The sequence below is a fragment of the Rhipicephalus sanguineus genome, chromosome 1 (assembly GCF_013339695.2).
Source record: "Rhipicephalus sanguineus isolate Rsan-2018 chromosome 1, BIME_Rsan_1.4, whole genome shotgun sequence".
NCBI lineage: Eukaryota > Metazoa > Arthropoda > Arachnida > Ixodida > Ixodidae > Rhipicephalus > Rhipicephalus sanguineus.
The window spans coordinates 109,210,348-109,223,442 of NC_051176.1; the positions used below are offsets into that span (position 1 = coordinate 109,210,348).

A 13,095-nucleotide genomic window follows, 5' to 3' on the forward strand; every position below is an offset into this window, starting at 1 on the left:
GACGACGTCGGTAATAAAAGCAGTACATAAAATATACCCCCTTGGCCTACTCGAAATTATTAATCACTCAATTAGAAATTCTTGGATCCCAGCTGATTGGAGAGTTGCAAAAGTTATTCCATTATTAAAAAAGCAAGGCGCTGGGTTTACCTTAGGTAATATCAGGCCTATAGCACTCACATCGAATCTAGTAAAACTCGTCGAGAGAATTTTACATAGCCGGGTAGATCGCTGGATGTCAGAAAAAATGACACTGAGCCCATGTCAAATTGGTTTCAGGCGTGGTTGTTCCATTTGGTGTGCACATGTTGATCTAGAAAGTAGAATACAGCTTGCTCGATATCAGAAACAATATTCAGCTTTAGTAACCTTAGATATCACCAAAGCCTACGACAGTGTGGAGCATGTGAAACTGATAAATTCGCTTCAGAACTTAGGACTGCCAGAATACTTTGTGGCATGGGTCTATGCTTTCTTGAGTGATAGAGAATTTTATTGCTCGCAATCTGGTGTCAGTTCTTCAAAATATAAGCAAACGAGAGGCCTCCCGCAGGATTCAGTGTTATCACCCTTATTATTTAATATTCTACTATGTACTATTCCCATACAGCAGGACGTGCAGGTGTATGTGTATGCCGATGACATCGCATTTTTCGCTACGTCAGCAGACATTCACACACTTTACCAAATCCTGCAGACATATATGAATAGCCTGGAAACGTGGCTAGAGGGTATTAATTTATCGCTAAATATTAATAAAAGTGCAATTGTAGTTTTCGCACAAAATGTACCAGTGCAAATTTCATTACTTTACAGACAAGCCGTGATACCTTAGGTCGAGTCAGTTAGGTATTTAGGAGTAACCTATACCGACAAACTTGACTGGAGACCCCATATAGAAAACATGGCTACTAAGGGAGCACGCGCAGTAGAGATGCTGCGTAGGCTCAGCAGTAAACGTGCCGGTTTGCGCAGAGACGTGCTCGTCATGATTTATTGCATGTACATTCGGCCAATACTAGAATTCGGCTGCGTTTTGTTTTCTGGCGCTCCGGCTTACAAAGTTCGACCATTGGTTTTGTTAGAACGTGAATCATTACGATTATGTCTGGGGCTACCTAAATTTGTTGCAAACAATATTCTATACGAAGAATCACGCCTGCCGTCTCTTATCAAAAGATTTCATATTTTAACAGTACGTACATTCCAAAAAATCCATGCATCTCCACAGAGGAGGTCACAGTATTCATTGTAGCACTTACGCGAAAAGCAGTTTTGCTTCAGGTCACAGTATGTTTTCATTAACCAGCAAGCCTCATTTTTTAACCACCAATGGTCTAGATTACGTTGCCCCCAAGTCATTTTTACACAGAGACTTTTGTACCCATTAAAAGTTCACCTCTGGGAAGTACATATACTCAGCACTGTAGAAACAATTAGGATTGAATTTGATGATATATATCGCAAGAACGCGAAAAATTTACCATATAAATATCTAAATTGCATTTTGGAAGATCGTTTGGCCAATTTAGAAACAAACACTGTGATAGCGACTGATGCTTCCGTTTGTGAAGAGAAGGCAGGTGTGGGAATTGTATAATTCTCTCTAGACTGGTCATTCTCGATTCGGTTACCGGACTTCACCCCTATTTACCAGGCTGAATTGCTGGCAATAGTCCTAGCATTGAGTAAATTGCCCCAGTGTCTATCAGCAGTGGTTGTTCTAACAGACTGCCTCTCTGTCTGTTCTGCCTTAAGTGCACCTAATTTATCGAGTACCTTACAGACGTTCTATTCGCTGATTCTCAGACATGTACGGCTGGTTCGATTAGTGTGGGTACCAGGCCATAGAGGTTTAGCACTCAATGAATATGCGGATGCACTGGCAATATCATCCCATGATGGCCCTATTTTGTCTGTATTGCCCACGTCAGCGTATGCCACAACAGCGAGATTTGAAAAGCGTACCACGGCCAATAACTTCGATAAATCTCCTTTGTTTTTATCAGATTTCCCGCAGCTAAAGTTTCCTTGGAAGAGCAGGTGGTGTTCATCTAGGAAGGAAGGAATACTAATTACAAGGCTACGCTGTCGAGTCCCCCCACTGAACTTTTACCTTCACAGGTCGGATCTGGCTCAGTCACCGTTATGCCTCCACTGTAATGAGAGGGAATCTCTGGAGCACTTCTTTTTGACGTGCCGAAGATTTAAAACACAAAGAAAAAGACTACTAGAAGAACCCCTGCGGAAGTTGGGCATGAATTTGTCACTTCCGGTGATTCTTTCATTTGGGGCAACCATATTTGGTTTTAGCCACAGGAGCGTTTTTAACGCTGTCTCTAATTTTTTATGAGAATCCAAAAGAATTGAATGTTGAGTGTAGCGGAATTCAGTTGTCTTATATGCAACTGTATATATTTATTTTTATTATTGTTGTTGTTGTTTCCATATAGGCGTTTATTTTTTCTCTTCTTTAAATCTTGCGAGTTTATATGTAAAGGCTAAACATTTCATTTTCAACTTTTTCTTTCACTAAGTGAATTAGTTTCCTAAGCAAGGCACCGTCCGCTTTATGGCCTATCCTCCGGAGTGGGTTGAGCCAAAGTACTGAGGAACCAACCAACCAACCAACTTCTTTCGATCGTCCCGAGGAGCTCAGTGCCCTACGCATTCAACTAGCGTATCAACAAACGTAGCGTATAAATGCCGAGGCACTGGATCGGTCGCTGCTCGCTCGTTCGTGCCATGTTCCCTGAATCGCCGTGTGCCGCGTGTCGAAACATACGGCGCCACACGTCGGATGGGACGCCGAATCGTACCGTGTGTTTAGCGTTTAGGCGCTTACTGTTAAGCTTGTTAGAACAACGTACAGCTGCTACAGGTACCAGCGTAGCTGTACGTCACCCGCGCCCGGCTGTGCCAAACTTTCCGGTTACGCTGAAAGCCATCCACAACGGTGCACAACTTTGCACTGCGGCGGTCAAAAGTTCGCAATTTGTGCTGCCGCTGTGGCTAAACGCTAACGACAGAAATTGTTTGCTTAGCTATAGTTTCGCGTTGTGTGTCGCTTCATGTACAAACTTATTCTGTGTCATTGTGAGTGGACTTCGCCAATTTCAGTGTTGTTACGAGAGTGGACGTTGTGTGTTATTTTCAGCATACACGTTGTTCGTGTGACTGCATTTTATGTGTTATGTGACGAGACTGTATTTTGTGTTATTTTTCGTGTCGCTACGAGAATGGACTTCGTGAATATGTGATAATTTTTATGGCTTGACTGATTTTCATGAACTATCCCTAGGTGCTCTTTTATGTAATTTTTTTCATTGCCGCGATTTTCACGAATCCTATTATAAGTGAAAAGGAGTTGCCGGCCTATATAAAAGTACTAAGAAGTACTATAATAAGTACTTTACTTTCTTTATTGTGAGGTATGAAAAAAAAGAAAAAAAAAGAATAAAACTTCGGCCCGCACCATAATAATATAGCAGGCATATAATAAGTACTAAACAACATATAATTAAAAAAAAGAAAAAGACGAAGTCAGTAGAGAGAAGTGTTCGCTTGGCCTCACCGAGTGGTGCCCGTGTGCAGCCGATGTCGCTCTGTGTCACCTTGATCTCGAATCCCTTGCGGGTCGTGGTCAGGTCCGAGGTGAACACCAGCCGCAGCTCGTCCGCCTCTCGTGGGAAGTAGAGCACTGCAATGGAGCACGACTCAGCATACAAGTGCGAGAAATAAAGAAAAGCCAATAACACGCTCAGTGTTATTGGCTGAAAATATTGGATAAAATTGGATAAAATTGGATGGAACTGTTGGATAAAATAACAGCTTATTTTATCCAACAGTTGCATATAATACAGTGGAACGTGTGATTAACAGTAATTGGACAATGAATGTCGCTGGAACCAACGTTTCGGTATGCGGACTTGGTCTTCGTCACGCTAACAGGCTACTAGTCGAAACGTTGACTGCAGCCACATCGCTTATTCGTGGTAAATAATATTCACTTCAAGCTTTCATCTTCCAGTTCACTTGTGTCTTGATGGGTACATACAGGTTTCATATCTTCGTATGGTAATATTGGATACGGGTTATGAGGCATGTATGTTTTTCCTTATTTGACAGGGTTACCTTTTACAAATGTGATTTGAGCAAATATAGGGTGTTGAATTTTTCAAATCTGTTTGTCCAAGGGAGAGAATCAGTTTAATGCCAATCATAAAAGTGCTGGACCGGAGATGTCTATAACGACCGCCGGGGTCGGCTACTCATGTATAGATGTATACCCTGCGCATTTAATGTTTTATGAGCTTGCTCCTTTTGCTGGGAAGTTGTCTATTGTCCCTCCAGCTGTGTACGCTAGTTCTCGTTGCTCCCGCTAGAGGCGCAGCTGTGCCCTCCGTTGATTCAAGGGCGCGTGCTCCGCCGAGAGTAGAGCACGCGCCAAGAGCGCGTGCTCTAGTTTGATAGAAGACCGCTAGAGGGCCGCTCCTTCGATGGCGCTCGCTCTTGGCGCGCTTCCTTTCTCTTTCGCCGGACATCACTCAGTGCACTTCGCTATCTATCTATCTATCTATCTATCTATCTATCTATCTATCTATCTATCTATCTATCTATCTATCTATCTATCTATCTATCTATCTATCTATCTATCTATCTATCTATCTATCTATCTATCTATCTATCTATCTATCTATCTATCTATCTATCTATCTATCTATCTATCCGCCTACGTCTGGGTGCTCTCGTGATCAGGGTTGCCACTGACTTTCGAGTAAATGTCGCCAAACGACGAGCAAAAAGTCGCCAAAAGTCGCCATTCTTTTACAAATTTCGCCAAAAAAGTCGCCATTCTGGATATGTGCGGCATACCCAGTAATAAAAATTTCCACTCACGCATAGCACCGTAGAATACAGTACCATCCATGACCCTTATATTATAGTGACGTTTCTCAATGCCAGTCATATCGCCCGCTTCACCATGGGAGTGCATGGTGCTGCTTCTCCGACTAGCCGCAAGATGTGCGTGGTGGCGCAAGGGTGAATGAATGAAACGCTCATGATATCCTTCCATCCCTGTCCGCCGGTTTCAAAGGTAAAAGTGTGGTAAACCTTGGGCGAAAACCGTGAAAGCGTTGTTTGTAGACAGCTTTATGTACCGTTATATGAATTAAAAGAATTAAAAGGTTTATTGAAGATAACACGACAGAATTCTTACAGGAACCGATAATTAGTGAGTCTTACACCTATTCAGTGTGAACTAATATGATACCGGACGCCACCGACCCCTTCTTATAGTCACTTATATCTACACGCGTAAATCCAATGCATTATAAATGAACAGGTAGACAATGTAAAATGTTATATAGCAATTGTTGTCTTTGTACACGCTCACCAAGAACAGTGTAAAATGCCTGAATAAATATTTTTTATCGCACAAATAGCCGCGTATCCGCCTCTCTTCGCTATTCCAAAACAGTCTTTAAGAGCTGAATTGGGGGTACTGCAACAGTGAATAACTCGCCAAGCTATTCAGAACAGTTGGAGTTTTGGCGGAAAAAAACGTCGGACCACACGGCCAACTCGTCGTCTAGCCGCTTCAGAAGCGAAACTTTAGAGAAGCTGAAAGCACCGAAAGCCATTAACTTATAGTCAAACACCACCACCTTGCGGTACGCAAGGAAGTACTCCGACTTACATTTTACTAGGATGTCACTGGGGGACGTTCCAGTACCTCCTGTGTCTAGATGAATTGAGGAGCTCACACGAGTTACAGGACGGACATACAGAATGACGCGTAATGTGCACATTCTACTCGTTAGTCTAAAACCAAGAAAAATACAGAGAATGTTGCCGCTCATTCGGTGGAAAGACACTGAGCTTAGGATGCATAACTCAGTGGAGACCTAAGCCGAAAATCGCCAAAAATTCGCCATGTCGCCATTTATAATTTTTTGTCGCCACGGGCCTCTAAAATTCGCCAATTTGGCGAAAAGTAGCCACCAATGGCAACCCTGCTCGTGATCACCTCCTTAACTTGGTGTAGACCGAAATTGGCATGGGAGGGTAACAGTATTTAAAGAATATGACTGTCTCGTCATGACATGAATAACATGAAAATCCTGTCGCGTACGTCGGCAAACCTTTTCCTCCAGACACGTGTGGCACATACCCATTTACCACGGGCCGCGGTATACGGGTATGCGCCACAGGTGACTGACAGTTTATATAAGTACCGCACTCAAGATCAGTCAACGGCCGTCTAGAGGGCCCGTGAAAGAGCGGAGAGGCATGGCCTCCCGATTCCGACATGGGAGCAGCCAGCGGCCCCAGCGGGTCCTCCCCGGCTAGTCCCTCAGGACTTCATCACAGTTCTTTGTCTGTCTGTCTACCCAGGAACGGCGAGAACAGACATTGGTCATTTAAATGCGAGAGCGTTAAGAAAAACCGACGTCGGCAGCGTTGACCCGAAGAATGCAAATAATGAAAATTACGATCCCAGCAGGGATCGAACCCAAGCATTCTACGCGGCAGTAAGGTATTCTACCACAGAGCCACGCCAGGTCTATAAGCTGCTTTGGAAAAACACCCTATGCAGGCGCAATGGCGGTGCAACGTCAATTCTAGTTGTGGTGCTGGCTAATTTTATAACAAAGCAGTAAACACTACATATGTACTCGTACGATATAGGCGTCATGCCAGGTTAACGTCTGTGGTTCCAGTTTTTGGCTCCGCTTTCATAGCAGTCTAATAAACATTACATTTTTTATTCCTATGATTCAGCAAGGTATATTCAAGCGTTGCTCGACCCTGGAGGAATACGCTATAACGAAAGTTACGTATAATATTCGTATCATCGCACCGTAAAGTGCACTTCGTTTCGATCATACTGACGTATGTACTCTAACGTGACTGCTGACGTTACGTCAGACCATAAGTTACTAAACGCCAGTGTTGTCGACGTGCCTGGTAAGCCCACGATGTGCACACACCTACTATTCTTACAAATGCAGCATAGAACTACTCGCTGACTGCTTCGCATGAAACCGATTCCCACAAGATGTGGGATCTGCCGAACTGTTTCTATTTTTTTTTTCCTTTCGGGCATAAAGGATGGTAAACTCAAATCGCGTCTCTGACGCCGAAGACAAACGCTGATCCCGCCAGTAAATTCAAGCGCTTATTTTAACTGCTTCTCGCACACTAATAATAATTTACTCAGCAATGGTGTTTTTGCTGTGGTGCATATTTTAAGTAATGACGACAATGACAGTTTCATTTATTTGCAGATCCGCATGACCCAAACTTATGTCAGCATTCAAATTAAAGGGGTCATGAAGCACCCCTTGGGCTTGTTGAAAAAACACAACCTGCGGAAAGCTGACACGGCTATGAACTGCTCTGCAAAATATTACAGTCGTGCGCGCCGCGTAAAGGCCACAAGCGGAGCGCGAAGTCGCCGTTTCCTCAGGCGCCCTCTTTTCAAACAGAGGCCGGTTCTCACTCTCGTCGGTGGGCGGGGCGTCTGCATGTGTACGTCGCGGAGACATAGCATGCTTATTGGCCGATAGCCGGATGAGATGCGCTTCTTGCCATGGGGTGCCGCCACTTGCCCGCGCCGCACTGCTCAGTCTGCTAACTTTACACGGTAGCCGCACTCGCGCATGCGAATCACAGCGGGAGAGCGATCGCGTTTCATGACGCGCGTTGACGTAACTTCTTACCCCCGTTTCATTCCTCCCTGTCTAGCTTCCAGTGCGCTCGTCGGCACGAGAAAAGAGAGAAAGCGCTGAGAGCGTGCGCCAAACCCCCGTAACTCCGCTGATTCTTGACGGATTCGAGGAATTTTTGCGGCAATCGATTCGGGAGGCAGTAAACTCCAATACTAAGGTCATTAGATCATTACTTGGAAAAGTGGTTCATGACCCCTTTAAGAATCAACCACGTCGCAGCTAACGAGCGAACACAACCTAACGAACAATTTCGACTGGTGCGAGCGCAACTTTGCTTTAGGCTGTCATGCTTGGCGTTATTGTTCATTTAGTTAAGGAACGAGAGCATGCGCCTGGGGACGATAAACGCCTTAACAGGGTACATATGATGCGATTCCGCTTGCGAAGCAATTTTTTATTGCGATAACAATTATATGGACACTCTCGGCGGAATTTTGCTAACGCCGTCATGTCCCGGATATGTATATGTATGCATATATATAAGGCGCAAAGCAAAATAAAGAAGAAAAAAAATTCTGAAGCGCCCGAGCTGGGATTCGAACCAGGGACCCCTCGTTCCCCAGCGCGCTGCGTTGGACAACTCAACCACGCGCCATGCATGCGCCATCGAAATAACGGCGAGTTATTTATATACACCATTTACCGCTGGAGGTATGCAGATCTCGGAGGAGTTTGAGCTTGGCTTCTATCACGCAACGCTCCTACATTTTCTTTCAATTGGAAAACTGTCCTTGAGACGCGCACGACAAAGTGGCCCGTTTCTGTACCCACGCGTGATGTGGAACAAAAAAAAAAAAACAAAACAAAAAAAAACATCGGGCACGCTTTGCGTCAGACGCCCCGTGTGGCAGGAGACGCAGAGGTGTCACTCCATGCGCCGCAGTTTAAAAGAAAAAGACATATCTAAGGGCGTCTGATTCTCCATTGTCGACACTTGCAGCGCGTTGCTCAAGCACAAAGACGTAACAACTGCGACAGTTGTTAGTCCACGCTTGTCCTGTGTATACCTGTGCGTTCTTTTCGGGCGTCCTTCTTGGTGCTTCATCGGCGCGCTGCAAGTATCGAGCTGCTTGTCGTCCTTCGTGTGAGATTCCAATTTCCTGCTATCGCATTCATTGCTTCGCCCTTGCGTCGAAACTGTGACTCTTTTTTTTTTCCAATCTTAAGAGTAAACTTACACCATTCACCGTTTGATTATTTTTCACTGCCCCCTTTCCAACCCGCGTTTCCTCAACCTAGTGCAGGGCAGTCAACCAGGTACAAGTATCTCTTTAACATCCTGCATTTCCTCTTCATGTTGTTAATCAGTATTTCATAAGTAATTTTCGTTCCTCGTATCGCATGAGACCGCATATAAGTGAAATAGCGACAGCAGGAGGCTCGTGTATCCATCCTACCGAGCTAAATATTTCCCTCTCAATTACGTACCATCGTGTGGCGCATGCATGGTATACTTCGCGTCCTGTCACGCGTCACCTTGTGAAGGCGTGACGGCGATGGTGCATGATGGGTACTCGCCTCGTGATGTGGACGACCGGAAGCCGCAGAGTCGTTCACCCGTGCTCTCGATGAGCAAGGAGTCGGCGACGCAGTCCGGGGCGTCCTCGACGTCGAAGTCGACCAGGTCTAGCCGCAGCTGGCACACGCTGGGCCGCGACCGCCGCAGTCTGTACACGCAGCGCACCCCACCCGGGTAGTCGCCCGGGAACGAAGGCGACCGCACGATCTCCACGTCTCGGGACACGGTCCGGTCGCAACTGCCCGGTGACGACGGTGGAGCTGCGTGCGCCGCCGCCACGCTGCTTGCAGAGCTCGCCTCGCCATAGCTATACAGTCGCGGCCTCATTGCCATACCAGTCGCGAAACGGAGCTTCAGGCTTCGGCGATTTTGCCAGTGAGCGACCGATCGGGCATCTGGCTGCATTATCGTAACGGCTTAGAAGAGTTCCACGAATTAAATCAGCACTGTGTACCTCTCTTGCTTCAAGGCCGGGAAGACTTTCACGCTGGAGCGTGTGCTCCTATTACTGTCGTGTAGTTGAACCTTGTTATAACGAGCATTGATATGGCGAGTTATCAATTAAACGAAATGCGAACTTTGGTTGGTCCGACTTCATTTCAGTTAAATTTTTTTATAACGAAACAGAAAACGCGACAGCCATCGCCATATCTGCTGTAACGAAGAAATATTGGGTTCGCGCGAGACTCAATGTTGTAAAGGTAGCATAAAAAGCAAAATAAATATTCAAAGACAATTCTCGACCACATTTTTTTAATTGTTCACAAAAGTCGCGTGAATTTTGGTCATCCAGAGAAAAAAAAAGAACAAGAAGCGCCCTTGACTGGTTGCGCCACCGTATGAATAGAACGGAAAAACTTAGGAACACGATTTTGGAAGTTCATGTGACGACGAAGGCTGGCGCCACTGCGTTCTTGTATCTATGGATGAGTTTCTAGGATACCATAATGCATGCATTTTCGAATCTAGGATTTTTGCGCTAGCCAGATTGCCAATTTCTTAGAGACGATTTTTATCTCTACAGTTGAAGAAAATATCGGATATGACGAATCGTTTAGTTATACCCGATGCTGCTTCGATATAACGAGGTTCGATCGTATATGCTTCCCACGCACGGCCAGAAATTTTTCGGGGCTCTGTTTTTGTTGTTAACAAAGAAAGAAAAAAAAGAAAAAGGAAATACAAAAAGATCGACCTTCATCAGCTAGAGCATGTTTGAAATAGTCACGAGAAACGAACAGACCAGAACCTGTCGTTGTCATCGTTTTCAATATACATTGCCTGATAATCGGCCCCTATCACGTGTCGCAAGAGTTCGCCAATAACCTGCGCGTCGATCTTTGAAACGTCGCTCATGCTGGGAGCTTCGCACCTTGTATGGCAAAAGACACGTGAACCGCGACGCCTCTGACACACCACCCGTCAAGGCACAGTGTCAGGGCTCGACAAGCGCACACCCCACATGCTGTTCCGCGGGCACTTGGAGCCGCGGGAAATTAGCAGTGGTTGAAGTCAACCGCATAGTAAAAGTGTATACACTTCCGCGAGACTATCACAGACTTCCTTACACTCTGAAGAACCCCTAAGTACAGAGAGTAAATCCGGACCAACTATTATATATATATATATATATATATATATATATATATATATATATATATATATATATATATATATATATATATACACGAACCAGTATCGCGACTCTGCGTTCATGCTTACAGAGGCACAAATATCTGTTGAGAGTCCATGTAAGACGTGGCAGTGATGATTCGCATACGCACCCCTGCTGAGCAGTCTGGGCGTCTCTGAAGATGACTGCCATTCGCTGTCAACATCGCTTCCCAGCTTTGCGGCCTGAAGATGGACAATGCTCCCGACCTTTGGCGCGTCGCACTCACGACAACTGAACGAGCGGCGTCACATTTTTATGAGTTTTTTGAAACCTCAAACAAGCTTTGCTACGGATCATTGAACAATCGAGGCTATACCTCCGTGGTATACCTTATAGCACGGAAGGTGTCGCGCTGCTAAGCTCGAGGGCGCGGGTTCGATTCCCGGCCACGGCGGCCCCGCTTCGATGGGGTCGAAACGCAAAGAAAGCCCATGTGCTTACATTTAGGTGCACGTTAAAGAGCCCCATGTAGTCTAAATTAATTCCGAGTCCCCCGCTACGGCGTGCCTTATAATCATATCGTAGTTTGGGCACGTAAAACGCCAGCAATTAATTATTATTACGAAAGAAACCACGGCTCGGTTGTTTGTTATCTGAGTTATAAATTACGGCTCAATCTTTGTTGAGCAGCCAGTTTGACAGGACAACTCTTTTCTTGGTCATTACTTCGGGCAGAAGTTACAGCTGGATTGTTATGACAAGCGACAAGTCATAAACGTCGTTAACAAAATGGCGCGTGTGAACCTGTGACGTCAACGCAGAATCTAAACACTGATATTATTATTGCGTCGTCATTCGTAACGGCAAGAAGATACTTTGATCAGATGCAAGTGATACCTCATAAATACGTATACATAACGAAGGGTTGGATTGCGGAGCACGCATGCACTGATTAACAATTGCGACGGTAATGCACAAACTGCTGTAGATGGCAGTACAGCTTCTGCGGTACTGCCGGACAATTTAGACAGGAAGTTGTTCGTTGTTGTTGAAAATTAAAGATGTTTAAACATGATGAAAATTATATAAAGAGTTGCCTACTTTTTTTTTTTTGCGATTCTTCGGATGTTGTGCCAGTTTTTGTAAGTGAACACAAGTAAACAACGAAAGCAGGCTGTTTGTGCGTCATAATTTGCGTTGAAGAGATGAGAAATCCTTGAACACGGGGTGTCGCTTGAGCCGTCGTTTCGGCAAGTGGACTTGTCTTCGTCAAGACAGCAACAAAGACAAGTCCGCTTGCCGAACCGTTGGCTCCATCGACATCCCGTGTTCAAGGATTTTTTATCTCTTCAAGCCTCCATCTTCCTCTGAACGTCTGGCTTGTTATAATTTGCGTTAGGCATTCCTGATAGCCCTAGGCCACTCGCGACAAAAGACAGAAAAAAAAAAGCGAAGCTTTGAGCCGATATAGAAATCCCTTCCTCCTCGTTAACTGAGTCATAAAAAAATAGGCTGCTTTGACATATCCAACACTCTGGCAGCCGTGACCTAAAGGGTCATAATGTAAAGAAGTATGCAAAATATAACGGCTTGCACAGCTTATAAACGATAGCGGAAGGTTTGTTCCCCCCCCCCCCCCCACTTGTCATGGTGTAGTGTTATCTTTATGGTCATTTATGTACACACACAGTAGTCATGGCTTGTATTGTTTTAAATGCGAAGCATTTCTTAGCGAACTTCTGCGACTTTGAGCGTATCTATCTATCTATCTATCTATCTATCTATCTATCTATCTATCTATCTATCTATCTATCTATCTATCTATCTATCTATCTATCTATCTATCTATCTATCTATCTATCTATCTAGCCGCCTACGACTTTGTGCTCTCCTGGTCGCTTGGTTCATCGAATGTGCACCAAAATTGGTATGGCGTAACATGACTGTATGACGAACATAAATGACAAGTCATAACATGAAAATCATGACACGCATGTCATGTACAGCATGATTTACATGCTACGCTCATGGTGCGCTGGCGGCCGTTTCGCTAGTTTGATATACACCAAAATTGGTATCTTGCGACGTGACTGTGTGACGAACATAAATAACACGAGTTAACATGAAAATCATGACACGCATGTCATGCACAGCATGACTTACGTGCCACGCTCATGGTGCGCTGGCGGCCGTTTCGCTAGCTTGATCTACCCCGAAATTGGTAT

The 13,095-nt window shown here is 45.0% G+C and overlaps 1 protein-coding gene across 2 annotated transcripts in view; it reads right to left on the bottom strand.

The window, feature by feature from the left end:
• LOC119395815 (cubilin) overlaps positions 1-13,095 on the bottom strand; it is a 63,735-nt gene that overhangs the window by 18,848 nt on the left and 31,792 nt on the right. The window contains exons 9-10 of one of the 2 annotated variants that reach the window (XM_037662823.2): positions 9,255-9,515; positions 3,575-3,700 (exon numbers count right to left, since the gene is read on the bottom strand). In XM_037662823.2, coding sequence (XP_037518751.1) covers positions 3,575-3,700; positions 9,255-9,515 — 387 coding nt within the window. The remainder of the gene's footprint in view (positions 1-3,574; positions 3,701-9,254; positions 9,516-13,095) is intronic. The other variant, XM_049415578.1, reaches the window with a different exon arrangement.